The sequence below is a fragment of the Phaethon aethereus genome (genome assembly GCF_964289735.1).
Source record: "Phaethon aethereus genome assembly, chromosome: 3".
Classification (NCBI taxonomy): domain Eukaryota; kingdom Metazoa; phylum Chordata; class Aves; order Phaethontiformes; family Phaethontidae; genus Phaethon; species Phaethon aethereus.
The window spans coordinates 80,037,347-80,059,285 of record NC_138576.1 but is presented as its reverse complement, the minus strand read 5'-3'; the positions used below and the strand labels follow the sequence as shown (position 1 = coordinate 80,059,285).

Here is a 21,939-nt window from a genome sequence, read left to right as displayed (position 1 = left end):
TGTATTAGCACAGAGAAGCACTCTCCATTCCTCTTTCATCATGTATCCCAGTTCATTGCCCCCCCCGCCCCAGTCTGTGCTGCTCTACCATGTGCTTTCTTCAAGCCGCCAAGCACATCCATCTCACTTGTGTCACAAGATGATGCTTTTTGTGCAAACATAAATATTTAGAAAAGTTTGCAAAAGACTAAGCTTCCATCAAGTCAGGCATTCCTGCTAATGCAGTGTCGGGACAAGTCAGCAGGGAGCAAGAGCCTGGGCTGCTGTGCACAGCTGTTGCAAGACTAAACTGTGGAACGTTCATTTTTGACTCCACCGACTTCACTGATCAAAACCATTTTGGAGGCTGGCTCATTGTTTTTTCCAGAGTGAAATCCTCTCCATTAAAACCACTTCTTCAGTGTGCATAGAAGTCCAGGTTTCATCTGTGTTGTGAACCTCTTGCCTCAGTTTTGTTGTTGTTATACAAGTTCCTAATGCAGATATGCTGCACTTGTTGGAACAGTGGGAAGAAAAAAAAAAATCCATGTTAAAGAAGTCCCTAAGATGCAACTCAGAGCAAAATTAGCTGGGAGATCTGCCCACAATGCTTGTGCACTATTAGTTTGGGTTTCACTCTGATTGTCAGTACCTGAGAAAAATTATGCCACATTCCATATTAGCTTAATGCAGAAAGACTTCAAAAGACATAAATGGTAGGGGAAAATACCAAGTAAGAAAGAATGTTAAAAGGGAACCGCAAAACTGGTGGGTTGAGTTGTTTTTTCCAGTAAGGTAAAGCAAACAAACAGAAGTCATTCCAGAATTCATGCAGCAAAATAATAAGGATATAGAAATACATGCAAGGGAAATGGATGCATGTGTGCAAACACATCAGCGTATATTTCCTTTAAGGGCCTGTGTCCATCTTCAGTCTCAAGTACTGATAGTTTGGCCTTTTGCTGGAGGGAGAAGTGGATTTGCCATAGCAGCTAAAATACTCTCTGCCTCTTGGACAGCTCACAAGAAATACCACTGTAGTGACGACCAGTGAAAAAAGAGCTCTCTGGCATGCTTTTCTTCAACGCCGCTTTGCTGCCTCTTTCTAGTGAGGAGACCACAGGAAATCCTACCTTCCTAGAAAAATATCCTGCTTCCTCCTAAGGATCCATGGAGCAGGCAGCTCAACATGGCTGTGAGCATTTCTGAGCTAGGCAAATCTTTCGCAGGAAGTGGCTCAAGTCTCATTTTTTGAGACACTGAGAACCACAGTGGACAAAAACCAGCTGGCCTGATCAAGTGTTGATGATGTTTTGGGCAGGAGTGTTGGACTAGGTGACCCTCAGAAGCCCTTCTAACGAATGTTTTTCTATTTCTATGAAGTCACATAATCTGATAGGTTTTTTCCATCTTGAAAATCTGTGCTTCTTTGATAAACACTGCTAGGCCTTGTATTTGGTCCTATTCTTTTTAAATAATCTTTTTTTGAGATTTTAATTAGAGATGCATGTAATTAGAGTGCTGTTTTTATTTCAGGTTATGAATTAATTATGCTGTTTTCTGGGAATGCTAGAATTTTTTAAGCATTCTTCCAGCAAGCTGAATTACCATCACTTTAATACTTCCAATATATTCCTGTAAGTGAACATGTTTCATGAACCTAAAGAGAATCACAGAATTGTTAAGGTTGGAAAGGACCTTCGAGATCATCAAGTCCAACTGTTAACCCAACACCACCGTGCCCCCTAAGCCATGTCCTGAAGCGCCACATCCACACATTTTTTGAACACTTCCAGAGATGGTGACTCCACCACCTCCCTGGGCAGCCTGTTCCAATGCTTGACCACCCTCTTGGTGAAGAAATTTTTCCTAATATCCCATCTAAACCTCCCCTGGCGCAACTTGAGGCTATTTCCTCTCATTCTATCGCTAGTTACTTGAGAGAAGAGACCAACACCCACAACCCCCTTTCAGGTAGTTGCAGAGAGCGATAAGGTCTCCCCTCAGCCTCCTCTTCTCCAGACTGAACAACCCCAGTTCCCTCAGCCGCTCCTCATAAGACTTGTGCTCCAGACCCTTCACCAGCTTCGTTGCCCTTCTCTGGAAACACGCCAGCACCTCAGCATCCTTCTTGTAGTGAGGGGCCCAAAACTGAACACAGGATTCGAGGTGTGGCCTTATCACTGCCAGAGGTTGATTAAATTTAATAATACAGTGAGAGATATGCTTACGGTTGTAGGTCTGTGACTTTGATGACTAATATGAAAGGATACATTGAAACTCACTCATTATTTAAACTTGCAAATGTAGCTGAAATGACTCCATGGTTCAAGCTGAAATACAACCTAAGCAAATTAAAAAGGGTTTTTCTGTTTCCTTAAGGCAGTAGATCTCATCCACAGTTTTTTAGATCGAGGTGTCAGCTCAGAGGAGAAGTAAATCTGAGGAAGATGCCTGCTGTACGTAAAGTTTGTGTTAGTTTCTTTTTTTGCAGAGCTTTGTCTCCCAAATATATTGCAGAATTTGTATCCACCTCATGCTTCACCTGGTTCCATCGGGCGGCACTCGCTGTGCTGCGCTTCGGTGCAAAAACAGAGATGGGCAGAATCGCCAAGCGGCGAGTGTGTGCCCTCAAGCTGCACTGACGTGAGAAAATGCCGCGCGTTTTTCCCGTCATAGGGTAGTCGTCGGGGGGCACAACGCGCCGAGACCGGCATGTGGACGCCAATCCTCCCAAACCCTGCCTGTGCTCAACGGAGAGCAGACGGCCAAGCGTACGGGGTCTGGTGTGGGGGTTAAGGGGTGATCCAGGGCAGGAGCCGGGCTCCATGGGGAGGCATTTTTAGCCTTAGTAACTGCTGAAGAAGACGGGTGGTGAGCCCTGCAGTCCACATACTTCACCTAGGTAAGCTGTGCTGCGGCAGGGCGGGCTAAGCTTGAAATAACGTTCTTAGCGGTGCGCGGGTCTCTCAGCTGCAGGCAGTTTACATAGAGGTGCATGTCCCTCAGAATGAAAGCTCATCACTTCAGAACTTCGTGGAGCCTTTGATTACAGCGTGTAGGTTATTCCTGGTTTCCTTAGGGAACAGCTAATACAGTGTATCGAATTTGTATCAGCTTACTATTATTTGTCACATTGAAAAATTGAAAAAAAATATTTTTTTTAATATCAGAAAGATACTCTGCCTCCCACGGCAATTAAAGCCAGAAGGGGAGAGATCCTGGCAGTTATGTGCTTAGAAAACCCTTAAGTCTCTCTGTGAAAACTGGTCATTGGTTTCAAGCATTTCCTTTCAGGCAAACCTTAGGAATTAGGATCAGAAAAATGAGTTGCTGTCAGATGATGATTATTTTCCATGATTCTAGTAGCATGCACAAAGTAGAGGAAGCTTTCCAAACCAAGAAGAGGATATAGTTCTTGTTCCAAAGCACATCAGTGTAAGGAGGCAGGGTAGGGAAGAGGAGGGTTGGAGCTACAGTATAGAGAGCAATGTGGGTAATGCTAGCTGTGCATCAGATGAATTACAGCTGGTAGAAAGTGATAGTAATTTTTCTGGAGGAGAAGGGAATCAAATTTATTCTTGTTTAGTAAATGAATGTGGTTTGGTCAAATGTTTATGTGAATGCATTTTCATTTTAGGATGTTATTTCTATTTTCCCCACATTAGTTTTTAAGAATAGGAAACAAATATTACACTTCATGTGTTATCAAGATACTGTCTTGGGGAAAAAACAATTGCAGCAAAATGGCATTTAAAAATAATGTTTATGAGATTCCAATTATTTCTGTTGGGTGCAAAAATATTCAAACCGACTCTGTAGTAAGCAATTCCCTTAGTCCTGGGAGATGAAACAAAAAGGTTTTGTCCATGAAATCCATATTTTAGTTGTAGAGAAGTTGTAACAAGTAGTTTGAATTAAAAAAAAACCCTCAAATTTAGGTATACAAAACAGTACAGAAATAAAAAGACATGTAAATATTATCTTCCTTCACCACTGTGTCCTTGAAGAACAGGTCCTTTCTTCCAGGTTTCTTTTCAGCCCAATGACTTTCTGGGTTGCTGCAAACTCTGTGTAGTCCCTCTGGGTCTCACATGACCCCGTTGCTCTCTTTTTAGAGGAACATGCCATAATAACATAAAACAAACAACTAAACCAAATGCCACGTCACAGATACAAGTCCTAGTTCAACTGGTGTCTTTGAAGAGTATGCAGTGGAAGTATTTTAACAAAAGAATGTAGAAAATCCAAAGTGTTTAAAGCTAATTCCTGCAAGTAAAGAAGCATGTGTCGTTCTTCCTTCCACCACCACCCCATTTTCACATCTAAATCGTTAATCTGTTATCTATTTAGAAGGTTAGCGGTAGTAACTTTCTATTCTTTGAGGTAAATAGGGAGAGATACTTTTAGCAATCCGTTTTCTTTATTGCTGAAAAATTGCTGCTTGAGACTAAGGGAGCTTCACATTTTGAGATGGATTTAAATGATGCTTTGAGGCAAAATGAGCAAGCACGTGGGCAGAAGCATGCCAGAACCTATATAGTACCAATGCAGGTACGTGCCACTCTGTTAGCCAGGTCTGTGAGGGGCCCACCGAGTTCTGCAGTGTATATCTGTGCTTCAGCTTGCATATTCTGTCTTTATCTAGTCATAGGTTGAGGCTCAACAAACAGAAGCAGCAGGCCTGGATGTCCCGACATTACCCTCCCCAGCCAGTAACAGGCACGTGGAATATTTGGACAAGCATTTGTTTCTGTTTTCAAAATTTCATACACGATTGTAGCATCACAGATGTTAATTACATAGATTTTAATAAACAATATGTTTCCTTAGGATAGCAGCTCTGATACGGGGATTTTGTTTTTTGTTGTTTCCTTTGCAGGAAGAAGGTATCGTGAAGGAAATAGACATCAGTCATCATGTGAAGGAAGGTTTTGAAAAAGCAGATCCTTCTCAGTTTGAGCTGCTGAAAGTATTAGGACAAGGTTCATATGGAAAGGTAATTTTTAATGCTATCTAATCACCTAGAGCAACACTGAAAATGTCATGTCCTTTGTCTGAGTTCATTTACGCTGGTACCATTGTCCATATATAAACTATACTGCAAAAGCAGATAAGCAAACCCAAACTCCTCCTGCCTTCATTTTAACATTTTGTCTTTTAGCTGGGTTCCTGTTTATAAAGCAGTTTAGGCAATACTGCTTATGTCTCTGGACGTGGACTAATAAGCACGAGGGAGCATCAGTAAGCATCGCTGTTTATAAATTAGACATCCCCCCTTCCCTCTTTCTGACCTACCCACCAGGGAGGTGAGTGCAGTACTGCTGCTTAGTTGGAGGATGGAAACAGGGACGTGTAAAGGCGTAAAGAAGTTAGCTACCCAGTTCTTGCTGAGTAGAGATGGGATCCCAAGCACATTTCACAGTCCCAGGCTGCTCTTTAGCTTACACCCAGCAGCCCCTGTGCTTTGCCGAGAGGATCCTGGAGTCGTATCCCAGTGCTGAAGAGAGCAATCGTTGTGGCAAGATCATGGGAGGAGGCATCAACCCTTCCAGGTTCCCACTGCAGGGCTCCTGCCAGCTTCCACGGTGGTGTTGGGCTTGTCTTCTCAGGGCTTCAGCTTCCCCGCCATTCACCCTGCTAGTTGCCTCCATCGTTTTGTGAGAACAACTGCTTTCCAAGTCTTGGATGCAAAGCACTTTAGAGCTGCAAGCTTTCATTAACTACTAATTAGTTAACTAACAGAGGCAAACTATTTTCATTTTCACTTCAGTATTGATGCCTACAGAGACCTGTTTCCTCATTCAATTCATTGCTGAATATATGTGTGTATAGATGTATATATTTTTTATATATATAAAGCATTTGTATTAAAAAAAATCCTACCCTATGTGACCATAAGCTAAGTTATGGAGAAACAATATTTTTATCTTATGTCCAAGGCTTTGCTTAATCCCAAAGACAATTCTTCTTCAGCAGGATGTGTCAGTTGGAAATGAGAGTAAGAAGGAAAGATGGAGAGTAAGGAGGAGGAGTTAATTCAGTCTTAAATTCTTGCCATGGTTTAAGTAAATAAGACTTTAAAACCTTTGGAACAGTGAGCTTAATTTAAACCAGACATGGAATTCGTTATCATTTTAAGTATATTATTTTGTGGGGTTTTAAAAAAATATTTCCCAGCCTTTAATGGCAGATCATTCTGGCTAACTTGAGGAACTGACTCATCCATAAAATTTGCTGAGGTACCCAGCACAAAGCTAAGCCCCCTGACAATGAATCAGGGCTATTAGTTTTATTCTTGAAAGAAGCTATATTAGGAGTATTTATCAGCTTCCTGACTATTCCAGAATTATATTGATAAGGAAGTCTGTTAGAAGTTCCCTGAGATGAGAGAATTCAGGAAAGTTAGCATTCACTACCATGTTTTGATCTAGAGAATTGCCTGAGAGCACAGTAATGATATTTGAGTTTTAAATACTGAAGAAATGTGAAAAGTCAAAAAACTCAAAATTATATGTACAGTATGATTCAATACAAGAAGGAGAAGAACAAGAGAAGCAAATCTCGTTTGCAAAAGTAACAGGTACAGAATGGCCAGTTTTCAGATTCGTGCAGTAAAGAGTTTGGAAATGGTTCACTGGCTATCTTAGATTGTACTGATGTATTTCATCATTAACTGCCCAAGCTGGCCTTCCAGCTTTAGGCATTTTATGAACAGAATGCCTAGTCTCTGCCACCACTTCCCAAAAGGAGATCTGATTTCTGGGACACACTCCACCCAGTTCGCCGGGGGATCAGAGTGTGAGTGTGGACATCATACCTGTTTGGAGCTGTGTGTGATTACAAACCACTTTCTGTATCTTATGTAAAACAGGTCAGTAAACTCCCAGAGCAGCGAAGGCACAGGGGAGGGAAGTCTGCTCTGTGTTTCTTATGCAGTCCCCAACCACCTAAATTTTCATCACCTTTGTTTTTGAGGTAATGGTTCAAATCCGTAAGTCTCTGGGGATGCAAATCGGTTGGTTTTCATGTTGTTCACCTGAGGCCTAAATAATTTCTTGCAGGATTAGAGAAGATGCCTTTGGTGTCAGAGGGAGTGCTCTCAACACTCTTGAAAGTCACAGCATTTGCTTAGCTTTCTAGGTTGGGATTTGGGGGATATATCCATTGCTCTAGCTAAGGGAGTTTTGCTAATCCGGGTATTAATAACCTGAGGTGTTTGCATGCATTTCAAACTAGAAAAATGAAAGTCATGTTCAGCCACCTGCCTGTGCTATTCTGACAAACTAGTGTAGTAAAACTAATATAACCAGTCAAGCAAGCACTCCAGGACAACTTGGTGGTTTCAAGAACAATGTAGCTTTACCTTTAAGAATAATCAGAAGGATGACATCATTTTGCAATACAGTGCATTTTCATTTGTTCTGTTTCCTTTTTGATTTGGTGATTATTTTTACATCCTCTGAAACTGCACACAGTGTTCTTGACTCATCTGTTTTGGAGGGAGTGCAGACAAGTGCCCTATCCCGTGCCATAGGGAACAGCTGATTAGTGACTAGTAATGTAAATTGATAATTTTGCTTATTACAGCAATATGGTATTACAAACTTTGCAAGAATATGTGGCAGATAAGATATTTCTGTAACTACAGCCTAGTATTTCTGCAGATGCAGCATGCTGTGCCGTTCTATGTGCAGTACGGCTTAAAATCATTATCTTAAGGGTTTGGGGGTTTCTTTGTTGAAGAAAAATTCCATAACCATTTTTACAGAATGATAATGCAGCTGCAAATGTAGTGTTTGGGCTAGCTGGCTTTTGACTTTCTCCTCCCTTTCAGTGTAGTGCAAAAATGAAATCTTTTACTTGGGCAGGAGAGAAAAATGTTCCAACGTTTCTCTGTCTAGCAAAACTGCTAAATGAATTGACTTCCTGTTAATGCTGGAGCAGCTGAACTTAATTTATCATGAACGTTAATGAAAAACACTTCAGAAAGTCTTATGTGTTCCTGTTGCATCCAGATTTCATCATTTGCTCCTACAGTTGTGAGCACCGGAGGTATTTGTGTGTTCATCAAACTAGGAAACAGGAGATGGGAACAAAGCAACATGTGCCCAAGCTCAGCTAGTGAGGGCAGCTCGGCTGAGGAACTGTGTGTATCTCATATGCACAGGAAACATCTTGAGAAGGAAAGTCTCACCAAAAGTGCATCAGTTCGTATTGTAGGAGTGTTGTAGCTCTGATGCTGTCAGATGTAAGAGCACTGGTTAAGGTGTTCAGAGAGAATTTACCTTTTCTTTTTTTCCCAGCTTCTCTACCTGGTTGTTAAAAGTTGTTCTCCCTCTCCACAAACCTTTCCTCAAAGGGTGTTCAAGAAAATCATAATCTGTTTACAGATACTTCTTTCAGGAGGAAGAGTCTTTCGACTTGCAAATAATGTGCTAGAAACAGACTTCCTCCTTTCTTTTTTTGTCTTTTTATATTTTGGGTGGAGGCAGTTAACAAAGCTGCATGGTTCCTGAACAGGCAGTGAATAAAATAATAGCCACATATTTTTGTTATCTGACTAGGCATTCATTAGTTACATAATTTCACCTATCCTTTGTTAATTTATGTATTTATAAGTATATACTATGTATGTGGGCTTACATTTATTTCTGTATTTGGCTTTGCTTCTGCTTCTGTCCAGTAACACAAGTGCTGAAATAAAAAAAAAAAAAAGACATTGTCGTCTGGTCTTTCTGACCTCAGCAGACAGAGTGAGTCCCGGAAATCAGCTAAAAGACTTACTGATTTTATTTTCAATTATTAAAATGCGGAAAGTCTTATAAAGACCAAACTAAAGCACTGATTCCTTTGTTCACTACCCCTCCAGTGCTCAGATGCGCTCAGGGGCAGATGAGAAATAACTGCATGGAGTAAAATAAAAAAGATACAATTTTAGCTGAAATTTTATTTTATTTCAATTACAAATTTACACTGTCGGAAGATGTAGCATAGGAGACTATAACAGGGAAAACTGTTCTAATAATCCATTTGTTAATCAAAGTAGTCTGACCTTTTATTAAAGCACGCACAGATTTTCAGCTGTATGAACTTTTTGCTTCAGCTACATCTTAGGCGAGTCACCATTCATGACATGCCATTTTATGACTTTATAACTTATGCCAACAGAAAAAAACCTGTTTTTTCTCCATAATTTAGTTGATGGCAATAATTTTAAGACACTGCACATTCCTAAGCACAAATGAGACCTATCTTTTTTTCATGTAAAGCTGGTCAGAATATGATGAGATATGTGCACACTAGCTCTGACTGGTCACCCATCTTTAATTGAATGTGTAAGGGCAATTAATAATGTCGAACATATTTTCTTTGGGAGGTGGTAAAGGCTTAAAACTGAAGATTTCCAGAGCTAGCTCAAACAATTGGAGGTGAAACAGATATGAAGTACTTTCAGCTAATAATTTTCATTAGATTTCCTGAACCGTAGTATCCGTTCCTCTATCAAATGCAGCAAGGCTTGTAAGTGGAAGTTCAGTACTCATCTACAAAAGACATCTGCTTTTTACAGGTATTTCTGGTGAGGAAGGTCAAAGGATCTGATGCGGGTCAGCTTTATGCCATGAAGGTACTTAAGAAGGCAACTCTGAAAGGTAAGGATCGAGACAGTGGCTGCAGTCTCTATTTCTCCACTACTTTGTCATTTACTTTTCTTGCCATTTTTTGCACTGTTGCTGTCTTATGGTATAAGAGAGTGCACAAATATGTCTCTGCCACCCTTCAAAATTCTGCCTCGCTGTAGTGAATGTTCTAAAAAAAATACACAAAAAACATTACTTATACAGCAGAGGAGCAGGAAAGCAGGGCTTTGGAGTTTTCCAGCTGCACGCTTTCTTCAATTTCTTGGTGTTATCTACAGGACTGCTAGTGGGCATATATTTGTATCGCAGTGGCAGTATTTTTCTATTGCTGAAGTAAACTGAAGTAAGTATTTTTAAATAAGGATATTGCTGAAGTGAAACATGGCTCCTACAGGGCAGAAAGGACTTCCAGCTGATGCTTCTCAGTACGTGCCTGAAAATTCACGGGAGTGTATTTTCCAGTGCAAGGAGTCATTCTGAGGTTGTTGAGGTTATGCTTTTTCCTAGCGCATGACCAGTCAATTCATGGTCTGTAGCAGGCTAGGGCCAAATGATCGATGTCAAAAGCTGGGCATCCTCTGCTGGGGCCACTGGCTGCCTACAGCCTCACTCAGACCAAAAAGAGATTTCTGGTAAAACACAGGACTGAAAAGCAAACAGAGAAGTTTGGTCGCAGATTAAGTCCCTACTGTTTGTTCCTTCACAGAGTTAGGAAGATCCAGTCATCTTGTTTCCCTGACCTAGCACTGTACTCTCTTTTTTCCCCTCAAAAGCCTGACCTTTTCTTCAGATAACATGGACAGTGTTCATTTTGCCCAGAGCAGCTCTTTCACTCTTTCTTGGATAATGTGGGTTTGCGCAATGCAGTATAGTGACTAAATTTCTATCCTAATGTGAAGAGAGATCATTTTGAGATAGTTCTGATGACTTAAAAATCCAAGTTGCTTTAGCGTACCTCAATTTGGAGAATCAAAAGAAGAATGAAGCTCCCAGTAATTGCAAGGTAGAGTTACAGCAGGTGGTGGCAGGCAGCCACAGCACCTCTTCCAAGTACCAGTCAAAATGGGGAAGTGGCAAACCGGATATTTACACAGTCCTTTCCCCTAAGAAAGCCTTTTCAAAGAAGCATTAGTTTGAAGTGATGCTGGCGTGCTGATCTTTTTGTTTGGAATGTAGATGGGAAAGTTCGTTCTGGCAGGACAGCATGGTTTAAATAACCGCTTAAATAGTACTGGGCGTAATACATAAAAAGTAAAAGGTTAGGCCTGAGTACGCAATACGTATAATAGAGTGATTCTCTGAATTCTCAACCAAGAGCAGGACCGTGAAGTGCCTAAACTGAGCTGAACTCAACTCTCAGAGCCTTCCCCACTGCGGAAAGCCATCTCCCACCAGGACAGTGTCTGAGGAAGGACTGTGTGACCCTCTGATGTCAACACGTACCAGAGACTTATTTCTGTTTCTTTTGACAACCCAAGGTGAAAATTGGGTATTCCCTCTTTTTCTGTATAACTCTGAGGTGTGTTGAGCAGAAAGAGCTTTGGAGGGGGTGAGGGTTTCTTCTGCATCCCCAAACACATGATTGTTACTTAATATTTGATAGCTAAATCTGTTGTGTTAGATTCCACTGCGAAAGAAAAAATCTGTATTATGGCAGTATTGCAGGAAATCTCAAAATTTAGATGGTGATTTTAGACTACGCAAAATGTTCCATCAGATTCCTGTTCCATCAGGAACAGGCACCTTTGTGTTTGCAGTTCCTTGGTTTGTTATAGCTTGGAACCATTCCTTCTCTTCTCCCTTGGCTGTTACAGCAGGCTATTTATTGTTTTCCCAAGTGTGGGTCATGAGATACAAAAGTTGAGGCTGCTTTGTGATTTTAGTGGATTGCATTTCCCTCCCATTTAGACTACTTACTCCTCTGACTGGTAGTTCAGGATTTTCCATTAATCTCAAGATAACTAGCACATCAGTAGGAACTAATTTGTCCACACCAGTTTCTACAAGTAAGTTAAACTTGACAGCTGTGTAACTCGAAGTACAAAAATGAAGGCAAAACCCCATTGGCACAGGGCAAGTGAGAAAAGCAACAATGAGGATTGCTGTCGGCGAGCTTCCACGTAACTTTTGGCGCAGAGATAATATTTCTGACAGCTTAATTTCATCTTTTAAGTAAGAGTACTGAATTGTTGCTGCCTAGGTACACTCAAAAAGGTTCGAAGTCACTCTAATGTGATTTACTACTATGTCGAGTACTGGGAGCAAAGCCATAAGTACTTGGTAGTACTACGCTGAGTATTAACTGACAAAAGGCATGAGACAAATTTCTGAATTATTTTGCTTCCTCACCGGTACTACATAGTACCGCATGGAGCAGGAAAGTCAAAGCTCTTGGTGTCAGTGTCATTGACAAGGCCACACAGCCCTAAATATCGTAGCAGTTACTTTCTTTAGTGAAACAAATTTGCAAAACACATGAGATGGAGAAATGAGAAAGAAAAGAGGAAGGGGTAGCAAAAGTGTTTTTTTCTTTTCTGGATTAGTCTGAAGAATTAAAATCCAGGTAAATAAGAACACAAGAAACTTCAGTGTCTTCAGGAGTGATGGGTTAAAACTAGCTTTGTACCTTGCTCTGAAGAAAAGCCATAGTGGGTCCTGCTGAAGGGTTTGCGCTCCCAGGAGGCTGACTGGCCGTGGCTGGCCGGTAATGTTTAGGAAGAAGCAGAAGTACAAAACGGTGCTGCCTCCAGTGAGTCTGCTGCCTCCTGCCTCTTTCCAGGGCAGTTGTCCCTTGTTAACATGACCCCAACTTCACCAACAGCAAAAGCTAGTATGAGAAGTCTACAGCCGTCAGCAGCAGCACTCTTCAAGCATTTACAGCTAAAAAAGTTGTTTGATACAAAAGGGGCTTTGTAGATCAATTGCATTTGTAGATTTAAGCTTGAAAAAGATCTGCTAAACAGCAGAACCGCTCCTGCTGTGAAGGGAGAATTAGACTGCAAGGTATTCTGGCTTAGACTGTAAAAGTTTGCAGAGTCACATGCTGTACGCACAAACATTGGTGAAAAAGAAATTAATCTTTACTTCATGAACGTTTATATTAAATGTAGAGTATATCTGAATAAGGACTTATAGAAACATGGATCCTTGAAAGTGAGAAAGCCACTGCTCCTCTCAGTTGTAAATGAGAGCATCACACACAAGTTTCTTTCATTCATGCCTCATTTTCTTTTGCGGGAGCTTGTGGGTATCTGGTTTTTAAAGCAGAGGGCTTCCTGCAGAAACTAGATAAGCGTTACATTCTAATTATTAATTTTAGGAAAACCTTGTTCAAAATGTTGGAGAATATCATGTCTCTTAGGTGCTAGATGGCAAATACATCAGTTTCAAGGTGTGCACGTATGTATAACTGTAACTTATCTGACTTTGAAACACTAAAAAATTTTAATTAAAAAGTAGTCTAATTTTTATTAAATTACAATACTCTGATACCTATCTTTGCAAATATAAACCGTTTTGGGGGGGCAGTTCCAGATGCCCAAAGACATTTAGGGACTTAAACACCTTCCAAGAGTCAGACTTTTGCCTTTTAGAATGTCATTAGGTAATACTATTAAATACCATCTAAAATTGTTGCTTTCATGTCTTCATTGCACTCTACTTTTTTTTTCCTTGAAAATTAGATTTTTAGATAAATTGAAAGAGAATAAAATTGATCTATATGTTTAAGAACTTATTGATATATATCAGTGAGTCTTGACTGCCTGGCCTGAATGCACCCTGAGACTGAGGAAACAGAAGGAAAACAGTGACTGTTTATTCTGTGTATATGTGTGCCTTGTATTTACCAGCAAACCTGGGACAGAGGGAAAGGGCAGGCTGATTATTTTGATTCACTTAGTATTTCCCTCAGGGCATCTCGGGCTCCATCAGCTTTACTGGATGTGCTTCAGGATTTTGTGAGCAAGAGCTGTTAAGATCACTTACAGTGTAAGCCTCATTAAACACCCGTGAAGTGCCCATTAATCCCCAACAGGTTGTTGTGGTGGAATGTAAGGGCTACCTCTAGAGCTTGAAAATCAAAGACTCATCCCTCCAGGAGACATGCAATCTTACAGAAAGTGGCATGAAGCCATAATTCACTGATATAATGCTTATGAACTTCGTAAATGTTACAGTGATGCTCTAGCGAAGGTTATGTGATGTGTCATGAGGAAGTAGTTTGCATCTGTCCGTCTTGTTGGTAATGGGCTGTTTAAATCTCAGCACTGGAAGCTATTTGACCCTAAGAACTGAGAGAGTCTACCTGTTTCTGCTTATGGCGTTTAGAAATGGTAATCTGTTTTGTCAAAAGCCCTGAAGTGCTTTGCAGCTTATGATGCCCTCAGTCTAAGTGAGTAGGCTTATGGGTTTACAGCTGTGCCGAGTGCGTGCAATGGGTATCGGCGCGGTAAGCGGTGTGAGCAGCTTTACCGACTCACAGAGAGCTTGTGGTGTTCTCGGGGATGTTAAATCAATTCTATTCATTATAATTAGTTATAAACTGAACAACTAACTTAGGTGTCTCCAACTGGACTGTGATTTCCGTGTAAACCATTGATAAAATTATAGTAGTGACTTCCCGGTTTGAACAGCAACTGAAGCGGCTTCTTCAGTTTTCCCCTGAATGCAGCTCAGTTTTCATGACTGTGGTACTTAGATCTAAGACATTGAACGCCAGTGGATTCCCTCCAGTCTGAAAGGAACAGAAATCCAACAACACAAAAATCTAAGGACAATTGAACATTATAAGGCAGGACTTAGAAAGAGCCTTCACCTCAGATAAACTTAGCTCTTTGGTGCCTAGGTTTTCAAGGTGTCTTGTCCTATTCCTTTTGGCCCCTGTGTTTGGCGAGAGGCCCTGTTATTCACCTGCAGTCACCCCTTAGTTTTTGTTTTCTTATCTTTTCTTCAAGTGTTCTTCAATCTTTTTAACGTCCTCCTGGGCTTCTTATTACCCTCTTCTAAACAGTTAACCAGGGAAGTCCTGATCACACTTTCAGTTTCCTCCAATTCCAGACCCCGCAGCAGAAGTCCCCTTGCCCTGCTGTTCAGAGGAAAGGCTACATGCTCTGCATCCTTGGGAACTGCTGCCTTCGTATGGCTTCTTTATACTGAGAATTGTAATTATCCAAATGTCAGGGCTCTCAGCTCAAAAAAAAAACATTGCTGGACCTGGAAATGCCCTTTAAGATCCAGCTAAGACATAGATTCACCCCTCTCCACAAATATCTGTACACTAAGTTTTCAACAGGGAGGGGAAAACATGGGAAGGAAATAGCAACTTCTCTGTGCACAAACACAACAACATTTGACTCCTCTGTATATTTCACAAGTGGCTCTAAAATGTAAAGATCAGGATAGTCGATACGTGCTCAGCCATATTGCCACACAGCAACCCTCCTGGGTCACCATCTGAACCTTGCCTATTCACATGCAAGTTCTATGGGCCAGGAGTCAAGGAGGAGGTCTCTAGCCTTGTGCTGAGCTGCAGAATGTGCCAACCTTGCCCATCACAATTTAGGAGCAAGCTGGAATTAGTAACTGCCAGCCAAGGAGGCAGAACTTACTTTCCTCCCATGGGAGGTTTGAAAATGAAGCCTGGAATATCTTCAACTCTCAGTGCTTAGAGGTCACCATTGGGCTGTGGCTTTACAGCGCCTTTGCAAGGCTTCTTGCATCAGACAACCTCTTTCTTTCTCCCCTAAAAAGTCAGCTTATCTAGGGCTTGCTTTCTGAAGGAGGAAAGGGTACAGTACATTTGAGAGAGCTCATTTCGGTTGTTTCTAAGGGGCTGTGGAGAGTAATGTGTTCGTATGAGGAAAATGAACTGTAGTTATGCAACTAGTGCTTTCTGGGTCAGCAAAGATTGTACGGTATCCCAGCCTAGATATATAGCAGACTGGACAGTTCAAAAATTACAAAAAGCGTTGCTGGGAGTTTATTTTCATAAGGTTTGCTAAAGAGCATTGACTTGTGTTCATCAAGATCGTAGCTTCTGGGTTAGATACTTAATACTCTTTAGAGACTCTGTACAGCGTTTGGATTCAGGTTTGGATGCAAAGGGAAAACTTTTACCTATAAATATAAAGTAAGCATGCATCACTTAAAGGATTTTATTACCTGTTTTCTATTCAGGCCATGTGGTACTTCCCATTGTATGAAGTCCTGATTAAATTATAGCCTCTTCACAATGCCAAGTGCATTGTGAAGATCCTGTTATCAGGCAAAAATTCTCACTGCAGACATTCAAGAAATGAACTCTGGATATTAAAAAGGCTCTCCGCTTTGTAGCGAGGGAGCATTTGGGCTAGTTTGTTTTTACACAAAAACCTGCTTTTCCTTATAGAGATTTTCTTAAGGGCCAAAGAAAATTCAACTTTCTCTTCATGAAAATTTTGGCTGTTGAGTTCTGTAAAGGGTCCCCTTGTTAAAAGTGTTGCTCGGGTTGCTAGATAGCAAGTTCTTCCTATTGTCCTAAGGAGGACAGAGCTATTAAGTCTTTGACTAAATACTGGTAAAAATTATAATCAATCTCCCTATCTTTCTCCCTGTCATTCTGCCCCACTGATTTACATAGGAGCATACACTTCTGCACTTGTCATACGTGTTGTAGGTAAATGCAGAAATGTCGCCCAGTCCTTTCCTGTGCACACATTTTTTCTAGTAAAGCTCTGCTATTACAGTAGCATCAAAATATAGCTTACTGCATAGTTGCATGTTCATTTGGAATGCAGCTTCAGCAGCTTAGCATGTTGCTACCTGAAATAGCTTCACTTTATTCTTCTCAAAGAGAGCACAGGACAGGACTCACAAGCAAACCCCAGCTTTCCCTACTAGAAATTCAGTGGTGTAGCAGAAACTGTGACAGAATCCTAGCATCCGAAGCATTGGTGCCGTGGCTCGGATTGGGCTTTTGAAGCAATTCTTCCATTCACCCCCATTGGCTGTGCAGAGCCGTTTGGGGCACACGAGCTGGGTTCCCTCCTGATGAAACTAAACCAGGAGCACACCTAGGTGCCCTCCAGCCTCTCATGGGCTTTCAGACCATGGGACCAAAGTGTGACATCAAGTGTGGGGCAACTTGGTCAGGTCCCAGCACCCACTGTTACTTTCCATAAGAGTGCTGGCTGCACCACATTGCTTGCTAGTGCAGTCATAGGTTTAAGCCAAAGTTTCAGACTTTGCTATGAAGACATTGAGTGTACCTGTGTTTGCATTTTTCACTAGGTATACAATAGACCTGTCTTAAAATTTTCCATCTTTTTGCTAAGTTAATGTGCCCACGCCCTCAGCTTCTAATCCTTGAGCAGTTCCATCGGCCCCGTTAGCAGCAGCTGAAAGTGTTGGGTTAGGTATTCATATGATGATTCTCTAGAGAGCACAAAGAAGATTCAAATCTGAAGTCAGAGGAAGAGAGCACTGAAAAGTCTGCTGATACTTTTGGCAGAAAGGATATATTCTTCACCTTTGATCAAATTATACAAGTTTCTTCTAAACATTTGTTGAGTCATAGTCTTCAGTCAATGAAATGTGGAAAGAATTACTTTTTTAAAGTTTCTAAAAAAGCAGCAGCTCTTGCTGGTTGCATTTGAATGTGTCCCCCAACTATTGCAGCCAGTCAAGGAATGGTGGCTGGGGTTTTTTTCAGGAATGAGTAGTCCATCGTACTAATTTCTTTTTTGATAGTAAAAAGAAATTTTCCAAATTGCCTTGTAATTTTCAGTCAATTTGCCATCTACGTCTTTAAAGTTTCAGTTGCATAAAATTTCCTGCTGTGCTTGACACAGTGAATAAGTAGCAGTGGAGACACTTGAAACTGCAGCTCCTGTAGGTGCCATCAGTAAAAAGCTTTCAGACCCAAACTCATTCTTCAGAGTCCCTGTAGTAGACTTGATCAAGGGCTTTCAGTACTGCTTGCTTTCCCCTGGATTATTGTTTTTGTCGTATTCATTGTACTTTGTATCTAATGACAGCTATTTGCAGTTATTCCCAAATTGGTTGTCGCTTTACAGAAAAGACCACATTTGATATTTTTTATTGTCAAGTAGCAGATTTCTGTTAGTTGCTTTTGGTGTAGTTTCAGGAACTGAGAGACTACACAGACAGTTGTCCTAAAGCCACAAGTGAAATCTTTATCCGCTTTGACAAATGTGGTGCAATTCTATTTTATCTGTAGAAAACCCACGTTTACCAGGAAAAGACTGGGAGGTGTACTGGCCATTGTCAGCCCTCACACCTCTCACCAGCAATAGCGAGGAAGAACAGAGAGAAGAGAGAAAAGCACAGCTTAGTTTAATCGGAGTAAGATGGACACTGCTGGCTGTGCATGGTGCTCTGCCTGGGACGAGTACCTGGGAGCAAGCACTGGCTGATCCCCCAGACAACTGCAGGGTCTCAGTGGTTCTGCTTTGGGACTCTAAATCCTGTCCCTGTGCCAGGTAAACCCACTGGTGTGGGATTCTCAGAGGACACCCCACGCTTTGCACTGCTACTAGAGCATCGTCTGGAAGGCACCTGAAGAAGTCCCACTGCCCATCTCTCTGGTCTATGGTGGCACAGCTATGCTTTTGTCATTCCTGACGGATGTTTGCCTATTCATTCTTAGACTGTTTCTATGTCTATTATTATAAATGCTTCCAGACATCTGTCCCATATCTGCCTTGCCACAGCTGAGACCGTTTGTCCACATCCTCTTTGCTGAGAACAGTTTCCTCTCCATAGTTTGCTTCAAATCTTGAAAACTGTTATTATATTTAGCCTCCATTTTCTGTAGACAGAGAATCTTTCATCTTCCTTTCTTTCCTCAGAGTTCAGATTTAGTTTGCTAGCGTTAGGTAAGTCAGAGGTGACTGTTAAACAAAATGTGACCTGCTCTGGCTATATGCTCCAGATTTCAGGTCCTCTGTGAATTCACTGCTACAGTAGTAGCAATGCCCCCACTCTACCAAGCAGATTGTTGAACATTCAGGTTTTTTAATTGAACAGATAAAAATGTCCTGCTGCAAAGACAGCTGAGTGGTCATATTGTTGAGATGTTGAATGTTTGTTCCTTTGAGGAGTCCCATTCAGAGAAAGTTCCTAGGAAAAGCCAACCCCTGGGGAGAAGTATTTGTAATATAGCTGTTCTTTGCATTGAAGGTTGAGACAGCAGCATTTCTGGAGAGTATTTTCAGTTCCTCATGGTTGCCCGCAGCTGTCAACCTCCATTCCCCTTCTCTCATGTGTTTAGCTTCAGAATTAAGCAGAACATCAGTGGGCAGGATGTACCGAGGCCAGTATAGCTTTACCTGCTGCCCTTTTCCTTCTGCCTTTCTAGCTGGCATCCCATATGCCAAATGGGAATCTTCAAATGAAAGTCTGCTTTTCTGGTTTTACCTTGGCTTGGTCTAGGGGTTTGGACTTTCTTTGCGTCATGTTTATCTTGCCCTGTCTTTAAGGAGCTTTGTAAGCTTTTTGTTTGCTTGCAGTGCTTTTAATTTTAAGAAACCCGCTGCTGAAAAAGAGAAGCTATTGCTGGCAACCCATCGAGTCAGCTGCGCAGCACGTGAAGGGACCGTTAGGAGTCTTTTAATCCCGCCCGCCATCCAAAAGCTCACTGTTGCTACCACGAGGCTGCATGAATTACAGGAAGAGAAGAAATGCTCTTTTGGCAAATACAGACTCAAATGCTTTTAGTCTTCATCTCCTTTGAATTTATGTCATGTAGTCTGTTCTTTCATGAAGGTACCTCAGTTTAGGAGTTACAAGACTTAGGCTCTGTTTGCATCTCTGCTGCCAGACTGCTGCATAAACATAAACCAGCTACTATTACTGCTGCTCTTCTTCTCAATCTCTGTATCTGTCACGTTAACCTAATTATGCCAACCTCCTCTTCGCAGTGCTCGATGTCCTTATGAAAAGTAATAGTCAGATATTAATGGAGATGTTATTAACACTTCTCCCCACTTAAGTGCAATCTGCTGCATTGTGGAATTTAATGGCTAAAGAATCCAAAACAAGAAATTGTTAGGAAATGTCTCTTCTGAATAATGCGTTGACTATTTGAAATAATCAAAGCTATGAATCAACTGTACTTTTGCATAAATTTGTAGCTGTAGTGGAAAGCTAAACTGGAAATGCAATAGCTAAATATCCATGGGATTTTTAACCTCTCTGATGGACTCTGCAAGTCTTTGGCTGTGGTACAAACCCATTATCTGTAAGAAAAGCATTTGTTCTGTTCACTGAATAAGTTGCACCGGTTGCAGCATCCAATATAATTGCTGTTTAACCAATTTCAGCTGCCTGCAACTGCAGTGCATTTATAGTTGGTTGGAAACCAAACTCATAAGCATCCTCTGGGAGTTGCATCCCACTGCTTTTACTGGTTCCCAAAACACAGCAGAAAAACGTTATTTCCTTTCAAGCACAAGGACAGATTAACAGAGGTCAACACTGCCACTGGATGCCATTTTAAGTCAGAGCGATAGCAGAGGACTGGGGGTCAGTTGCACTGGCAATGGTTTGTCTCACAGCATTGCAGCTGGGTCACTTGTAAACCTTCACCAAAGAGCTGGCCAGGGCTTCTGTTCACAACTTGCTGTTGGAGGTGTGCTAGCACTCAGCTGGCTCTCCGTGAAGGTTAGATGGCACAGTGTGGGAGACTACCATCTGGGATTTGTTTCAACGGGAACAAAATTATTCTCTGGTTTTATACTCTTCATGTGGGTTACACATGTCCGTTACAGCTTCCTCATAGTTGCAGCCTTCGCTCCAAGTTGGAGGTTTTAATGATGTTCAAAGAGAGACCAGCAGTCAGCATCAATGTCAGCCTCTTCTTTCTGTTTTGTCTACAGTGTTTTCCATCTGCATGCAACTGTAATTGACACACTCGAGAGGTTTCCATGGAGCAGTAATTTAACTGTCATTTTCTCAGCAGCGGTAGACTATTTTTGTAGATTTGGGCAAAGTCTGAACAGCTCAGACAATTGCGCTGTGTGCCTGGTCATCTTTCAGTCTTCGTCTGTGCTATGACATAGTTGCCATTTAGTGGGCAATTCTCCTCATCAACGCTGTTAACTCAGAGCAGCCTTTCATGCTCAGAGGGAGTTTCAGGTTTACGGGATTGTACTGCTATATAGCTTTTGTCAATGTTGGTCAGTTCAATTTTGTTTTCATTATGGGCACAATAAGCTATACGATGTAAAATATTAATGGCATACATCTAGGTAGGATGTAAATAGATGCAGGTACTAACTTGACCCTTACTTGTTATCATAAGAAAATATTTTCAAATGTACGTTTAGAAAAACTGTTTTGTATTTAGTGTTACCAGCATTTGGGTCACCTTTAGCACCTATATCTGTCTCCTACAATACTTCCCCATAAAGGGAAAAGGATGGACCCCCAGCTTGTGCCCCCTCTCTCTTGCTTTGCTGAGGAAAATATCCAGCTGCTTTGCTCAGCAGCTCCGGTGAGGCCCCAGGGGCAGACTTCTACGCAGAAGATGGTTTCCTGAGCAGCACGTTTTGACCTTGGTACCAAGGAGGCCAAGAGACTCTTCCTAGACTGTCCCACTAAATGCACAGCCTTTGTTTAGCTGACTTTTCAACCTACTGAAATCCAGACAACCCCATTTTCCAGAAGACCCCCAGCTGTCCCCAGGTGAGCTGGTGCCCCCCAGATTCCCGAGGGCAGCCTTCTGGAGCAGCAGAAAGCTGCCATCCCCCAAGCAAAGCGTCAGGGGTAGTGGCACACTTGGAGATGTGGTCTGGTGTGTGGGGCCAAGGGAAAGGCAATAGGAAGGGCAAAACTGCAAGTGGAAAGTGGAGGGCCAGCAAGAGGGAGGGTCGTAGATCGTGGGCAACACTTGCTTCATTTCGAGGGGAAGACTGAGCTTTGCAGTGAGAGCAAGACAGGGCCAGAGCTAGTCTTCTCTGCAACTTCAGGGAGCAAGCTACAGTTGTCTGCCAGCTTCTCCAGAGCATCCTCCATCCTCCCACCCCCTTCTGCTTGGGACCCAAGAAGGGGCAGCTCCAGTGCTAGCAGGGCGGGTGCTCGGTGGCTTCCCTTGGTAGAGAAGGGAAGTGGCAGGAGCGAGGCTGTTCAGCCCTGCCAGCGGGGCAGGGATGGAAGGGATTTGAAGGGTGGCTGTAGATGAGACTGATGCTCATGAGGCGTAAGACTTGACCTCACTGCATGAGATTTCCCAGTCAGAGGACTCCTTACATGCATCTTCATTAGAAATATGCAGAAACCCTGCCATGCTGTTATGACACACTTGGTTTTTAGTTTGCTA

At 41.9% G+C, this 21,939-nt stretch overlaps 1 protein-coding gene across 2 annotated transcripts in view; it reads left to right on the top strand.

Annotated features, from left to right (window-relative positions):
- Positions 1-21,939, top strand: part of RPS6KA2 (ribosomal protein S6 kinase A2) — a gene marked incomplete at both ends in the record, with an annotated part of 314,704 nt that overhangs the window by 205,508 nt on the left and 87,257 nt on the right. For both annotated transcript variants that reach the window (XM_081998201.1, XM_081998202.1), the window contains 2 exons: positions 4,862-4,978; positions 9,551-9,632. In XM_081998201.1, the coding sequence (XP_081854327.1) occupies positions 4,862-4,978; positions 9,551-9,632 (199 nt within the window). The remainder of the gene's footprint in view (positions 1-4,861; positions 4,979-9,550; positions 9,633-21,939) is intronic.